Genomic DNA, 16,926 nt, shown 5'->3' on the forward strand with positions numbered 1-16,926 from the left:
TCACCTCCCCCGCCAGCAAAGACCAACAAAACGCCCAGCTGCCATGACAATATAAAATTCCCCCAGAAAGGACAGAAAGCACAAAAGACATGAATCAAAATCAACCATAACAGTCCCAGAAATTAGGGAGGGTGGGTGGGAAGCTTCTTCTTCCTTCGTCCGTTGAACTTCCACTGACCTCCAATCTGAGGGGCCACCCCTCCTAACTGTACCTCAACCCCTCCCAAACCTGATACACCAATCCCTGGATACCCCCCAACTCAAAACAATTTAATTTAACTCACACCTGCCCTGTCTCCCCTCTTCACATGGTCATGTCTGCCCTGCGCTATTTTTTTTTTTTTTTTTTTTTCGCTTCGGGCCTTGCTTGACCAATGTAGAATAGATGTCACCCCCAAACTCTTAGGCTGCTTAAAGCCAAAGGCTCCACCCCCATGCCATAAACCTTTCCCTTTACCTAAATAATTGAGACCACACCGTGCTTGGAGTTAATTGGCCACAGCAGCCATTTTATTAACCCTTTTACCTTAAAATTAACATACGGAGAAAAACATTCCTTACAAACATAAAACAATCAGTCATTAGGCCTGTTGGTCTTTGAGGCTCCTCCAAATAATTCCAAATCCTGCACTGCGGGACCTGTGCCCTGATAGGCCTCCAGCCGCGTCACCGGCTCGGAGACAAACCACTCCCCGCAGTGCCACCATTTTGAATTCCATTTAAACTGACATTAAATGGAATGCACCATAGGGACCCATACCAACGATGAGTCCCAACCATACCCTTATCCTAAACTGTTCACCTCCCCCGCCAGCAAAGACCAACAAAACGCCACCAGCACCCAAGGGTGACACCTTACCCTTGCGTGCCCCTCCAAACCCTCAAGGCTCGCTGGATCCCATCCTGTAATCCCAGGGCCCATAAATCTATACCCACCGCATTGAGGTGGACTCCATCATCCCGCAGATACCGCCATGTGTCCACTTCCAACTCCAGGTGGCGAACCACCAACCCCCCATTCCGACACACAAAGCGCCCCACGTCCTTGTTCAACTTAATCCGAGCCTTATTAAGGCGCGCGACCGACCTGGCCATTCGCCAGGACGTGCGGGCCACCATATCCGACCAAACTACCAGCAGCGCCGGAAAAGCCGTGCGCAGCCTAAGGAAATCCAACTTTATGTCCCTGATCAAGGCCCGCGCGGACCTGGCCCCCAAATCGTTGCCCCCGGCATGCAGCACCAAAACATCTGGCTGCCTGTCCAACCGGGCGAAACGATGCACTTCGGGAAGGACCCTGCCCCAAGTAAGCCCCGGCACCCCCAGCCACCTGACACAAGCCTCGTGCCGAGAAAAACCAAGTTGTCTACCATTAGGACGCACATCAGCTCTCCGGGCCCCCCAGAAAACATACGAGTGTCCCACGATCCAAACAAGGCAGGGTTCCAAACCTACAAGAAAAGGGGACAAAAGGAAAAGAAAACCAACCAATAATCAGATAACCAGCCGGGCCCACACCCCCCCAGCGACAAAAACCACCCCCCGTACATACCCTACACCAACAGCTGTGGACGAACGTACAACAAGAACCTCCTAGACTCCCAGCGCCCAATGCGTTTGACCGCATCGTCGGTCAATCCCCAGCGTGCAGCCTCAGTGGCCGCCCCGATCCGAAAGGAATGAGATGCAAACCTACTGGCATCCAAACCCAAAGAGCCCACACACCTTCTGAACACCGATACAAATTGAAAACGAGATAACGACGACCCGTCCGCATGCATTAAAAATGAACCGGGCCGCGAAGGGCGGATTGCCCAGTAATCCCGAACCGCCCCTACCGGGCACAGCGGTGAAGACGGCACCGCGAACAACCGGACACTGACCCCCTTGCCACCCTGGTCCGTTTTGGACCGTCGAAGGAGGATAGTAACCCCCTCCCGACCGACAGAGACATCCTGACCCAATAGGCCCCCCGGCACCGTCCGGGAGGAGCTGACCAATTCCCCAATCCGGAAAGCCCCGAAAAAAGCGAGAAAAAAGGCCGCCTTAAACAACACCACCTCGTAACTCGAGGCGCAGTGCTCCCCCAATTGCCGGCAGATGTCCTGCAAAAGAGCGAAGGACACCGGGCGCCTAGTGTCCCTCCTCCGATAAGCCCTGGAATAGCCCCGTAACGCTTGTCTCACCACGAAGTCCTTCGTGTAATCCTGACAACCCAGAAATTTAAACAGAAAGGCCAAGCCGGACAACTTGCGAGCCACAGCGGAAGCCGACGCGCCCCTCTCAAAATGATCAGAGACAAAAGAAAGCAACACCCACCTGACCTCCGGACCCAGAGGATCCACCGATGCCACCCGCAACACCTCCAGCCACTCCAACCATACCTTGCAATAAGCCGACCACGTGGACTCGCTCACCGACTTCCTGATCCATCCAGCGAGGACCCCAAGGCAATCCCCCATAGCCACTCCGGACACGTGACTCCGCGTTGCTCCGCTGCCGGTGCCAACTCCCGGAACCTGTCCCACTGAAAACGAGACAGCGCGTCAGCAATATCATTCTTAACCCCCGGAATGTGCACAGCGTACAGGAAAACATTCAACCGTAGACACCGCAAAACCAAATACCTGAGGAGGCGCACCACCGGCTGAGACGAAGCCGACGCGCGGTTGATCACCTGAACCACCCCGAGATTGTCGCAATGGAGGCGAACCTTCAGGTTCCTGAACTCTGCCCCCCAAATCTCCAGGGCCACCACCACCGGGAACAGTTCCAGCAACACCAAGTTGCTGACCAGCCCCGCTACCTGCCATGCCCCCGGCCAAGGGGCGGCGCTCCACGCCCCCCGGTGAAAAGCCCCGTACCCCGCCGAACCAGCAGCATCGGTAAACAGTTCCAAATCAAAGTTGCTGATCGGCCCGGCCATCCACAAGGATCTACCGTTGTATGTGGCCAAAAAACCGTGCCACAGACGCAAGTCATCCCTGTGTTCCCTGTTGAGCCTGACGAAGTGAGTGGGCAACTTCACCCCCGAAGTCGCCGCCGACAGCCGTCAGCAGAAAACCCGTCCCATGGGCATAATGCGGCAGGCAAAATTCAATTCACCCAGCAACGACTGCAAGCTGCGCAACTGAATCTTGCGCAAACCCAGCACCCCTTCAATTTCAGCTCTCAAAGCCCCCAATTTATCCTCTGGTAGGCGACACTCCATGGCCTCCGAATCCACGACAATGCCCAGGAAGCTGAGCACCGTGGTCGGGCCTTCCGTCTTGTCGGGGGCCAACGGAATGCCGAAGCTCCCGGCCACATGCTGCAACGAGGCAAGCAGGATCGCGCACCCGTTGGAAGAGGGCGGGCCCACACACAGAAAGTCGTCCAAATAGTGGATCACCGAATTCACACCAGAAACCTCCCGAACCACCCACTCCACAAAGGAACTGAAGGTCTCAAACAGCGCGCACGATATGGAGCAGCCCATAGGAAGGCAGCGATCCACATAATACGCCCCTTGCCACCGGCAGCCCAGCAACCGAAAACTGTCCGGGTGAACCGGGAGCAACCTGAACGCCGCCTCAATGTCCGATTTGGCCATCAAGGCCCCCCGCCCATAATGTCGCACCCAGGCCACCGCGGCGTCAAAGGAAATGTAAGACACCGTACAGGCATCCGGGTCGATGGCGTCATTCACAGACCCACCCTTTGGGAAGGAGAGGTGGTGAATGAGGCGAAACTTGTTGGGTTCCTTCTTGGGAACCACCCCCAACGGCGAAACCACCAAGTCACGCACCGGCACCTCCGAAAACGGGCCCGCCATGCGACCGAGAGCCACTTCCTTGTGCAACTTATCCGACACCACCAAAGGGTGGCGCAATGCCGAACGCAAATTCCTCGCCACCGGCGGCACCGAGGCCAAAGAGCAAGGGATACGAAAACCCACCGCAAAACCCTCCCCCAGAAGTCGGGCAGCCGCCCTATCGGGGTACCTATCTAGAAAAGGCCGCAGCCTTTCCACCCTCACCGGCGTCGTCCCCTTTGTGCGAAGGCTCTCCGGACCGCCCTTTTCCGGACTTAAAACACCGAGCCAAGGAATGGGAACCTCCGCAACCGGAGCATTCATGTTTGAAGCGACATGTGCCACCGAACTTACAGGAACCCTCATTAAATTGCCAGCAGAAACCCCTCCTCTTTGCGGCCGGCTGTCCCGGGGTCGCAGAACCACCGGCCCCCCCTGGAAAAAACTGATTCGGAGCCTGCGCAGACGACATGAGCCGCATCCACAGGCTGATGTCCTTGTGGTCCCACCGCAAGGACGGCCTAACCGCCTTCCGCTGCCGGAACTGTTCGTCGTACCGCAGCCAGGCCGACCCCCCGTAAACCCGATAGGCTTCCCCTACAGCGTCCATGTAGCAGAACAGGGCCGAGCAGTTTTCCGGCGCCTTTTCCCCTATGACGCCCGCCAGAATGGCAAAGGCCTGCAGCCAATTGGCGAAGGTCCGAGGGATAAGCCGATAGCGTCGCGCCTCCTCGTCCTCCTTCTTGCGCTCCTCCGGTTTAACCCTGTCCAGGTGAAACTTCTCGAGGGGCAACAGCGTGAAGATTTCCACGTACTCACCCTTCCAGATCTTCTCCCGGACTTCCTGCTTCAAATGTGCCCCCAACGGGCCCTCAAAACAAACATATACCTCACCTTTCGCTGAATCGTCCAGGCGAACAGCGTCCGCCTTCCCCTCCTTCGCCGTCCCGGTCTTGTCCCCCGCCGCCCCGGCCGTCACTGCCACCACTGCCGGCGCACCAACAACCTGGGGAGGGGCCCCAGGCCCCCCCGCAACTAGCCCCGCGGAAGACGGCCCCGCCAGCCCCGGGGCCCCCCCCGGCTCCGTGCCCGAGCCCCCCGCCGGAGGCACCCAAGCCGCCGCTGGAGACAAGCGGCCCCCGTCCCCCGGGGGCAAACGCCCCAAGAGGTCCCGTAGACCCAGGAGGAAGCCCCTCAAACCCCCATCATCACCCCCTTCCGGGGTCCCCGCCCCCACTGGCCGGGACACCCCCACCCCCGAGCCCCTCCAGCACTCCCACCCCCCACATCAAACAAGCCCCGCAAATCAGACAAAGCCAGAGAAGGAATTGTGACCTCACCTGTCTGCCCAGGGGGGGCGCCCCCAGCCGCCGATCCAGCCTCCCTCGTCGCCGACCGACCACCGACATCCTCCTCCACATCCGATCCGGACACCTCGCCTTCCGAACGATCGTCCCCGGGCACCGCCGACATCCGTCCACCAGGTGTCGCACTCCCGCCATCTGCAGAGCCGAGCGACAGGCGTCCACGCCCCCGTACTCCAGCTCCGCCCGACGGAGACCTCTGTGAACCAGCCGAACTTCCGATGACCCGGCCACGTGACTTGCCCCGCCGCGTCATCTCTCTGCGCCCAGCCGAGGCCGACTCCGAGTCCCGCCGATCACCGCTGCCACCGGCCGCCATGAAGCCGCTCCCACGCCGAGGCACCCCCCCGACCGGAGCATCGCCAGTAGGGGAGCCCGCCAGTCCAGTAGCACCCCGGCGAGAGGGACGGGGAGAGACCGAAGGCCGCCTCCCCCCACTACCCCCAGAGCTCCGTCCATGCAGAGGATTCCTCCCAGAGGCGCGCACGGCCGCAGCAGGAGTACGCTTAGCCGGCGGCCCTGAAGGGTCCCTGTCGGGGCTCCTAGGATGACGCTGAGCTCGAGGGGAAGGGTCCGGTGAAAAACGCTCCGGCGGCCGTGACCGCCGAGCCCGCGGGACCGCAAGCCCCTCCGAATCCCGTGCAGAGTCCTGAACCCCCATCAACGTGGAGACCTGGGACCGGAGCCACTCAGTCCCCTTCACCGCGGCAGCGGCCTTGATTTGCTCCAGCAAAACGTCCAAATCCGCCATCACAGACCAGGGAAGCTGAGGTGAGATGCTCTGCAGTGAAAAAGGTGGGTGACCAAGCTTCTTCTTCCTTCGTCCGTTGAACTTCCACTGACCTCCAATCTGAGGGGCCACCCCTCCTAACTGTACCTCAACCCCTCCCAAACCTGATACACCAATCCCTGGATACCCCCCAACTCAAAACAATTTAATTTAACTCACACCTGCCCTGTCTCCCCTCTTCACATGGTCATGTCTGCCCTGCGCTATTTTTTTTTTTTTTTTTTTTTTCGCTTCGGGCCTTGCTTTACATTTGCAACCTGCGTTTGTGATGTCATTGAGTTAACATTGACACCCCCTGCAGATCGCAACTGCAGTGCGTTTTGAATGCGGTGCAAGAAACGCACATGGAACGAAGGTTTTCCGCACTCATGCTGATGTGAACTGGCCCTTAGTCCGGATTAAGCAGGATTTTGTTCTTCTCTCAGAAAGGTCCCACAGTTGGGAATTATTGTTGGTTAATTTGTATAAGAAGGGGAGATAATTTGTGTTTTGGGGGATAGGTTTTGTACTGGGAAGGATGAGGGCTTGGGGTTGGGGGGGGGGATTTGACCCAGAATAGGGTGGGTGGGGGGGCCTATGCTGGAATGGAGGACTTAGGGGAGAGGATTTGTACTAGAAGTGGGGAGAGGATTTTTGTTTGGAAGGGGATTTGTCCTGGGGGGATTTGAAGAGGGGAATAAAAGGTTTGTTTTTGATGAAGGATATATATTTGTGCTAGAAGTGAGGAGAGGATTTGTGTTGGGAGAGGGATTTGGGGGTGATGTATATGCGCTGGGATGAGGATTTGTGTTAGGAGGCGAGGATTTAGGGGGTGGGAGAAGATTTGTGCTGAGAAGGGGGATTTGGGGGGAGAGGATTTGAGCTAGAAATGGGGAAAAGATTTACACTGGGAGGAAGATCAGGCTTTTTCCCGGGGAGGAGAAATTTGGGGGAATTCTTTTGTGCAGGGAAGAAGTATTGGGGTGAGGGGGTTTGTGCTGGGGGAATCGGGCAGGGGAGGATTTGTACTGGAATGGGGAGTTGTGCTGGGAGGGAGGATTTGGTTGATGCAAGAGGATTTATTCTGAGAGGGGTATTGGGGGGAGGAAGGATTTATGATGGGAGGGGAATAGGATTTGTGTCAGGAGAGGGAATTGTGGGGATAAGTGATTGGATGGGGAAGAAGGGGGGATTGTGCTGGAACTGGGATATGGGGAGGGTGGAGGAGAACTTCTGCTGAGGAAGGGGGAAGAAGATATGTGTTAGGAGAGGGGATTAGTTCTATCTGTGCATTACACACATCTGCCCCCTGCTATCTGTACATTACACACTCCTGTCTCCTGCTTTCTGTGCATTACACACTCCTGTCCCCTGCTATCTGTACATTACAAACTCTTGTCCCCTGCATTCTGTACAGTACACACTCCTGTCCCCTACATTCTGTGCATTACAATCTCCTGCCCCCTGCATTCTGTACATTACACAGTTCTATCCCCTGCTATTTGTATATTACACACTCCTGTCCCCATGCATTCTGTGCATTACGCACTCCTGTCCCCTGCATTCTGTACATTACACACTTCTGTCCCCTGCTATCTGTACATTACACACTCCTGTCCCCTGCATTCTGTACGTTACACACTTATGTCCCCTGCTATCTGTACATTACACACTGCTGTCCCCAGCATTCTGTACATTACATACTCCTGTCCCCTGCATTCTGTACAGCACACACTCCTGTCCCCTGCATTCTCTACATTACACACTTATGTCCCCTGCTAACTGTACATTACACACTCCTGTCCCCTGCATTCTGTACATTACATACTCCTGTCCCCTGTATTCTGTGCATTACACACTCCTGTCCCCGGCATTCTGTACATTACACACTTCTGTCCCCTGTTATCTGTACAGTACACACTCCTGTCCTTGCTATCTGTACAGTACACACTCCTGTCCCCTGCATTCTGTACAGTACACACTCCTGTCCCCAGCATTCTGTGTGTCATGTATTCAATAACCTGGCACTGATACAGCCCTCTGTGCATTACATACTCCTGATCTTTGAACACATTGCATTACACACCCTTGACCCCTGCAGGTGGCATTATGTATCTTAAACCTGACACTGACTGCAGCACCCTATGCATTGCATATTGCAGACTCCCTGTACTCTTCCTTAAACACTCCTGCACTATATACACTGTACATTATATACTTCTTACCAAAGTGCTCATTGTCTTAACAATTGTTAGTTGCTAAGCAGTTCTTGACTATTTTATTGAAGGCCTTCTTTAACTTCTTGACATCTGCGCTATAGCCAAAGTACGGCTACAGCTCGGACTCGAATTTCCGGGAGGCCGTCTTTAAACGGCCTCCCAGAGACAGGCTCCCTGCGCGCTCCCGCGAGCGCGCATCGGGGAAAATCTGTGTTGGCCGTGTCCCTTGGACACAGCCAATCACAGATCGTGGTAAATGGCCAATCACAGCGGCCATTTACCACGTGATCGGCCCATGCAATGAGAGATGATCTCATATGTAAACATATGAGATCATCTCTCATCGCCAGCGCTCCTTCCTCACACAGAGACTGCAGTGTGAGGAAGGAGCAGAGCCGATCAGCCGTCGGGGACACAGAGGAATGTAATCAGGGCACTGATCACCAGTGCCCTGATTACACAAGGTAAAAAAAAAAGTGCCCGCCATCAGTGCACCCCATCAGTGCCCACAATCAGTGCCCATAGTGCTGCCAGTCAGTGCCCATCAGTGCCTCCTCATCTAGGCACTGATTAGCACTGACTGGCAGCACTATGGGCACTGAGTGTGGGCACTGATGGTGCTGCCCATCAGTGCTCATCAGTGCCGCCCGTCAGTGTCCATCAGTGCCACCCGCCAGTGCCCATCAGTGCCGTCTATCAGTGCCCATCAGTGCCGCCCGTCAGTGCCGCCTCTCAGTGCCCAGCAGTGCCACCTCTCAGTGCCCAGCAGTGCCACCTATCAGTGCTCATCAGTGCCGCCTATCAGTGCTCATCAGTGCCACCTATCAGTGCTCATCAGTGCCGCCCGTCAGTGCTCATCAGTGCCACCCGCCAGTGCCCATCAGTGCCATCTATCAGTGCCCATCAGTGCCGCCCGTCAGTGCTGCCTCTCAGTGCCCAGCAGTGCCACCTCTCAGTGCCCAGCAGTGCCACCTCTCAGTGCTCATCAGTGCTGCCTATCAGTGCTCATCAGTGCCGCCTATCAGTGCTCATCAGTGCCGGCTAGCAGTGCTCATCAGTGCGGCATATTAGTACCTCCTCATCAGTGCCACCTCATCAGTGCCCCTAAGTGCCACCTCATCAGTGCCCATAAGTGCCACCTCATCAGTGCCCATCAGTGCAGCCTATCAGTGCCCATCAGTGCCGCCTCATCAGCGCACATCAGTGAAGGAGAAAAATGTATTTATTTTCTAAATTTACTCGCAGAAAATAAGAAAAACTTTTTTTTTTCAAAATTTTCTGTCTTTTTTCTTTTTTTTTGTAAAAAATAAAAAACCCAGAGATGATTAAATACCACCAAAAGAAAGCTCTATTTGTGTGAAAAAAAAAGGACGAAAAATTCATATGGGTTCAGTGTTGCATGACCGCGCAATTGTCATTCAAAGTGTGAGAGCACTGAAAGCTAAAAATTGGTCTGGATGGGAAGGGGGTTTAAGTGCACAGAAGGCAAGTGGTTAAGGAAGGCTCAGATAAAGTGTTAGCTTTTTTTATATGTTCAGTGTGTGCAAAACCATATGCAATGGAAGCTTTTCATTCTTTTTTTTTTTTATGATTGTGCTGGGGTTTATATGTGTCTGTGAGAGTCTTGCTTGTGGCATAGCAGTCAAAGCATATTTTATAGGTACAAGGAAGCCCAGCTTTTGTTTAACCTCGCCCCTTAAGCTACGTGCACTGCAGGTCACTTCCTCCCTTAAGTGTCCCTCATTCTAATATTCAAAAGTTGGGAGGTATGCATTCCCTAAAGCTGCATCCTCCCTCCTATCGGGCGCAGTTTGCCTCACCTGCCAGCTGCCCTGTAGCCAGTGAAGGGAAGTGGAGAATGCATAACTCCACCCCCTTATTACACACTGCCATTTAGTGCCAGTTCAGCGCAGCTCAGATTTTCAATGCTGTGTAATTTCACGCTGTGCTCCATCACATTATGAGTGCAACGTGACAGAGGTACCAGCGAGGCTGTAGACAGTGGGGGTGGGGAGGCACCAAAATGCAGCTTTGCCTGTGAAGACAAAAATCCATGCACCGGCGGCCCTGTGTAGCAATAAAGATCTATTGGATTCTGGAGTTGCCCGTTTTATTTTTTATTGAGAAAAGTAGCGTAGCCTGACTATAAGGGCTCATGCCCATGGTTGTGAAAAACAGATCGTTTATATTAGTAAATTGTTTGTTTTACAGATCTCAACAGCAGAGTGCATTACTGTACATTCTATGGGTCCATGCGCACATCTTCGTAAAGATCAGTAAACATGGGCTGCTGAGTTCCTACATATTGATTGTACTTTACACTGTATGCATGTAAATGTTTGTACTAACCATAAAATGCGGACAGTGCAAATACTATTTTGGAGTATGAGAGTCCTAAAAAGGGAGTCTGCTAGGGGGCAATAGCAGCCTGCGTCCTAGCAACAGAAGATGCTAGGCGGCAATGGTCACATGCATCCTAGCAACAGAAGATGCTAGGCGGCAATGGTCACCTGCATCCTAGCAACAGAAGATGCTAGGCGGCAATGGACACCTGCATCCTAGCAACAGAAGATGCTAGGCAGCAATGGACACCTGTATCCTGGCAACAGAAGATGCTAGGCGGCAATGGTCACCTGCATCCTAGCAACAGAAGATGCTAGGTGGCAATGGAAACCTGCATCCTGGCAACAGAAGATGCTAGGCGGCAATGGTCACCTGCATCCTAGCAACAGAAGATGCTAGGTGGCAATGGTCACCTGCATCCTGGCAACAGAAGATGCTAGGCGCCAATGGTTGCCTGCATCCTAGCAACAGAAGATGCTAGGCGCCAATGGTCACCTGCATCCTAGCAACAGGGGATGCAGGCAGCAATAGCAGCCTGTGTTCCAGCAATAGAGGACACTAGGCGTCAATAGTAGCTTAATCCTAGCACTGAGGAAGGACGCAGATGGCAAAACAGCGTGCAAGCAATGAAGAATGCTAGCTGGCAATAGTCACCTGCATCCTAGCAATCAATGAGCTGCATATTGCCATACACTTGTTTGTATGTAAATGTTGTTCTAACGTTCTATGCATACAGAATACTTTTTACACAATTTTTTCTACCACCTTCTGTTAGCAAGTTCCTGTGTTCTAGCTGCCATATTTCCATATGACCTTATGCATGTACCCTAAATATCTGTAGGAACAGAAAGGCACCACCAGTGACTGATAGTATATAAATCCAGCTATTTTACTACAAAGAGGACGATACGCAATGCATGTGTGATATAGCTGGGTGTTCTTATATATTATTATATCCTGATTATGAAAAATGTGTGACTAAGGCCTCAGGTCCTCTGAATGCACAGGGCCCTAAACACAGGTACCACTCAGTATAGCGTCCAGCCCTGTCGAGCTGCAGACTGTCATAGACTTTAACAGGCTGCGAGCAGCGGGGCACCTGTTCATCCTATGTGCATTAAAACACCGGGAGGTATGTACTACACCTAGACGGTCCTGTGTGCCCTATTGTGTGAAATTATGGTAGTCTCAGCTAATGCTGTGTAGCTAACAGTGTTCTGGCAACCAGTGACCACAACCAGTTGCCAGGATGCTGTTGGTCACTAGTTGCTAGGATGCTATCAGCTACACAGCCGTCAGCATCCTAGCAACCAGTGATGCTGTGTAGCTAACAACGTCTTAGCAACCAGGGACAAGTGGGGGGTAGGGAGTGGCACACGCTAAGATGTATTCACACTGCATCCCCGCTCTAAGTACTGTGGCCTGTCTCTGTTCTTCAACATAGAGTTGGTCTTTTTTACAAACTGGATGTAAATCTGTTGGGATTTATTGTAGCAATAGCAACCCACTGTGAAAGTGACACAAATAGGAATTTCCTGAATCTGTTGCAAGTGTTGCATCTTTCACAAGGTGCAGGACTTTTTAAAGGGACCATACCCCAGAAAAGTGTCACCAAAATTTTCTTGAATTGCCCCCTTCATTTTAGTAGCTTGATTGAGCCTGTATAGCTTGAGCCTAGATTATGGCTTTATTTTCTTACTGTCCTTTTCAAATGTGGGATTTAGCTATCTCTTTAATTGAGTTTCACACAATAACATTGATATAAAAAAGATGGATAAATCCCAGCGGCTTTAAACTGCATTTTAACTCCACAAAATCTGACACCCAGTATGTTGAGGGTCAAATGCAGCCAACCTAAATTTAAAGGTCAGAATTGGTTCTACACATTCCAGTTCTAAATACGGTAATGTCCTCTGCTCATTTGAACCGACTGTAGTGTCAGGTGGTCACCACTTGGGGGCCCTGATGTCTAAGAATTCTATTTACGACATTTAATGCCTTGTGTTCTTTAGTTTCGGTCTGTCGCACTCAAATCGAGCATTCATTTCTCCATCGATTGTTCACCATAATCCGGAATATACTCAAGTTTGTGTTTAAATAATAAAAATTACCTCTGGTTTTTTTTTTGTATGTTTTTTTTTAATTTTAACATCTTAACTTACACTTCCTTTTTTTGTTGGATTGGATAAGAATATAGTGTTTGGTTTCAGTTCCTATATGTAAAAGAAAGATTGAGGCCTTCATTTGACCCAGCCTGCACTAATTCCAGGGTACTTTTTAGGCAGCGAGCTCAGAAAGTCAACAGGCCTTCAATTATTCAGCTTTGTAATTTTACATGGTGGAGGATTTCTTGTGGTCTCAATGGGTGGGTAGAGGAAGAGCAGACAGACAGATGCAAGTGAGTTTCCAAATCTGTCCGGTTTGGAGGTCTTTGAGATGTACACAGATGCACAGAGCTCCGACGTGGAGGGATAATAAAAGAATTGTGTTTTCTGGCCTGTGTGTGCCATAAATAAATTCTCACTGTTGCTACATTACTTTCATTCTCTGCAGCTTCTGCTCACTAAAGCTAGGTTCACATTTGTGTATTGCCAGAGTAAGTACAATATTGCATGCATTCCGGCAAAGCAAAGAAAGTGCACCCCTTTTCCAGGCCACAACGGTGGTATTCATTCTTAATGGCACCCCAATGCAACTTGCTGACCTGCCCACCAAAGCACAAGGTAATGCAGTACAATGCGTTTTGGTGTGGCGGGATTTACATAAAGAGTCAAGCATTATATTTTGGGCGAATTGCATTTTAATGAACGGCTTGCCCTAAATCGCACAAAAAAGCGTGCACACCATCACATCTGCATAGTTGTGAACATATCCCAAGCAAAAATGCATATGATCATTTTGCCACTGTGTGGAATTTGACAAATTTATCGAGCTTACATTATATTTTGTGTATCACATGTATAGTATATCCCGCCCATTGGATCATATTTTTATGGCATTTGGAACTTCCGCTCATTTTCTCCCCCCCCCCCCCCCCTTTGGTGCCACTTTTGGCATCTTTCAGGGGGAGGGGAACGGGTACCTGTTTTTGACAGGTACTCTTCTCCACTTCCCGGCAGCGCCGTCCCTCTGAAGTTTAGCCCCCTCCTCCTTCCCCCGATGCCGAGCCAATCCGAAAGCACAGCGCGCTTTGCGCATGCACAGTAGGGACCCACCCATGAAGACGCAAGGCTTCACTGCCGGGTTCCCTTACCGGCAATGGCGGCAGCAGCACCTAGAAAAAACATTGGCTGCAATGCCAACATCGCTAGACTCCAGGACAGGTAAGAGTCCTAATATTAAAGCGGTAGTATACAGCTTTTTTCCACTTTTAACTACAGGTAAGCCTATAATAAGGCTTACCTGTAGGTACAATTAATATCTCCTAAACCGCCACGGTTTAGGAGATATTTGCACTGCATGCAGCCGCTCACGCGAGCGGCGCATGCGCTCTGAAGGTCCGGCGGACCTTCAGCTTTCCTTGCTGGGACCTTGCCGGAAAATGACTCCCGCGTGCATGCGCGGGAGTGACGTCATCGCGGCTCCGGCCACTCACAGCGCCGGAGCCGCCGAACCCGGAAGAGACGCCGAGGGATCATGTCAGCTCCCACAGCGGTGTCCGGGGGTCCGTATCGGGGCTTCGTTCTAAGGGAAGTAATTCATAATGAGCTAGTATGCGATGCATACTAGCTCATTATGCCTTTGTCTTGCAGGGTTTTTTTTTTTTTAGGTTTACAACCGCTTTAAAAGTCAGCAGCTATGTGTAGCTGCAGACTTTTAATTTTTGGACGGGGAGGTTGGAACACCGCTTTAAACTGGCCACACATGTTAGTTTGTACAATCTCTGTTACAGAGCTCCCAACTGTCCCAATTTTTAAACTAATGCTGGCCATCCATTTTTAGAAAAATCGTTCAAAACTCATTTTCGAAAAATGAACACTCGGCCGTAAGAGCAGACGATCGTGACGTCCTGTAATGACCGAATTTTGATCGATAAATCATTCAATGGACATAAATCAATCAGTTTTTCATTCAGTTTGTCACATATGCCTAGTGCAAACAGTTGGGGCGAGAAACACATTAACCTTTCAATTTATCCTTCGTTTGGCAGAATTTTCCAAACTGTTCCTTCGATTTTTCAGCTCTGAAAAGTTAAAACCAATTTTCTATTTGTGCCCGTTAACTGGACTAAAAACGAACGAACAGACCAAATCACAGTTTTTCTAACAATTTTTCGCCTAGTGTATGGCCAGCATTAGTCCCTCTGCCCCTCTTTCCTCCTTAGATGTCCCTCATTATAGTTTGATGTACACATTTATATTTAAAAATAAATTACTTTGTTTTTCTGTAAAAAAAAAAAAAAAAAAAAGGATTACTTACAATGGTTGTAAAGGTAGAAATGTTTTTACCTTGAAGCTGAAAAACCTTCTGTGTGTAGTCCCCCCACCCCCCAGGCTCCCCTTATATTTACCTGAGCCCAGTGCTGTATTTTGGCCTAGGCCGACAAGGCCCAGGCCTAGGGCGGCAATTTGCAGGGGGGTAGCAAAGAAGCTGCCCCCCTCCACCTGAGACTCTTTTGGCCACTGGTTGCTAGAGCCGCCTCTCCCCCCTTTCTCTCTCTCACCCCCCCTCCACTCTCTCTCACTCACTCTCTCTCTCTCTCAACCCCTCCTCTCTGATCCCCCCTCTCTCTCTCTCTCTCTCTCTCTCTCACCCCCTCTCATTCTCTCTATCTCACCCCCTCTCTTTCTCTCATCCCCCCCACTCTCTCTCTCTCTCTCTCATCCCCCTCTCTATCTCACCCCCCTCTCTCTCATCCCCCCTCTCTCTCTCCCTCCCCCATCTCTCTCATCCCCCCTCTCTCTCTCCCTCCCTCCCTCCCTCACCCACCCCCCCTCTCTCATCCACCTCTCTCTCTCACCCCCTCTCTCTCATTACCCTTCTCTCTCTCTCCTACCCCCTCTCACCCCCTTCTCTCGTGAGATCTCAGGGGTTCATGCTGGGACTTGGAGTCCTTCAATTGTGGAGGGAGTCACATCCTTAAAAAAGGAAGGAGTGCGGTCAATTTACACAGGAGGGGGAAGGGGGGTGCCCAATTTTAGTCTTGCCTCCCTCCTCACAGTGCAGATTGATAGCAGTGGGAAGCATTGGCTTCTGCTGCTGTCAAACGAATCCTGTGACAAGGGAGGGGGCCGGGCCGAGCTGCACATCTTTTGATCAGGCCCGCAGGTGTACCACAATAGGTAGGGGCTTCCTATGTTTGCACATCATGAAGAGGAGAAGCCAGGAGAGCTGGCGGAAGACCCCAGAAGGGGAGGATCGGGTCTGCTCTGTGCAATACAATTGCACAGAGCAGGTAAGTATAACATGTTTGTTATTTTAAAAGAAAAAAATTATTTGACTTCACAATCACTTTCCAGATATGGTATATTTTTACATAGTTACATTGGCCCAGCCTGGACACATGGTATATACAGTGCCTTGCGAAAGTATTCGGCCCCCTTGAACTTTGCGACCTTTTGCCACATTTCAGGCTTCAAACATAAAGATATAAAACTGTAAATTTTTGTGAAGAATCAACAACAAGTGGGACACAATCATGAAGTGGAACAAAATTTATTGGATATTTCTGGTGTGTTCCTTACATAGTTACATAGTTACATAGTTAGTGAGGTTGAAAAAAGACACAAGTCCATCCAGTTCAACCCATGATGCGTGTGTGTTTGCTTTTAACCGTACATTGTGTACCCCTGTATGTTGTGGTCTTTAAGGTGTACATCTAATAGTTTTTTGAAACTATCTATGCTCCCCGCTGATACGACTGCTTGTGGAAGAGAATTCCACATCCTTACCGCTCTTACAGTGAAGAACCCCTTACGCACTTTAAGGTTAAACCGCCTTTCCTCAAGTTTTAGTGAGTGGCCACGTGTCTTATTGTATTCCCTTTCTCTGAATAGTTTGTTCCTTATGCTAGGGTCGCCAGTACAGTATTTGTACATTGATATCATATCCCCCCTCAATCGTCTCTTCTCCAGAGAGAATAGGTTCAGTGCTTGTAGTCTTTCCTCATAGCCGATGTCCTCCATTCCCCTAATTATTTTTGTTGCCCTCCTCTGGACTTTCTCCAGTTCCAGCACATCCTTCCTGCGGACCGGTGCCCAGAACTGGACAGCATACTCCAGATGTGGCCGGACCAGAGTCTTGTAGAGCGGGAGAATAATCTCTTTATTTCTGGAGTGAATCCCCCTTTTTATACATCCCAGTATTCTGTTGGCTTTGCTTGCGGCGGCTTGGCATTGCATGCCACTGCCAAGCCTGTTGTCTACCAGTACCCCCAAGTCCTTTTCCATCCTAGACTCACCCAGAGGTTCACCCCCTAGTGAATAGCTTGCTTTCTGG

At 51.2% G+C, this 16,926-nt stretch overlaps 1 protein-coding gene across 1 annotated transcript; it reads right to left on the reverse strand.

Annotated features, from left to right (window-relative positions):
* Window positions 1-855: 855 nt before the first annotated feature.
* LOC309565927 (uncharacterized protein) lies at window positions 856-13,793 on the reverse strand (the record flags this gene model as incomplete). The annotated part of the gene is made up of 2 exons (XM_082270957.1): window positions 856-1,451; window positions 13,742-13,793. 2 exons carry the CDS (start codon window positions 13,791-13,793, stop codon window positions 856-858), a joined length of 648 nt encoding a protein of 215 aa, XP_082127083.1.
* Between the last annotated feature and the right edge of the window lie 3,133 nt (window positions 13,794-16,926).

Source organism: Pelophylax lessonae (genome assembly GCF_965119305.1).
Source record: "Pelophylax lessonae genome assembly, chromosome: 10".
In the NCBI taxonomy this organism is placed as follows: domain Eukaryota; kingdom Metazoa; phylum Chordata; class Amphibia; order Anura; family Ranidae; genus Pelophylax; species Pelophylax lessonae.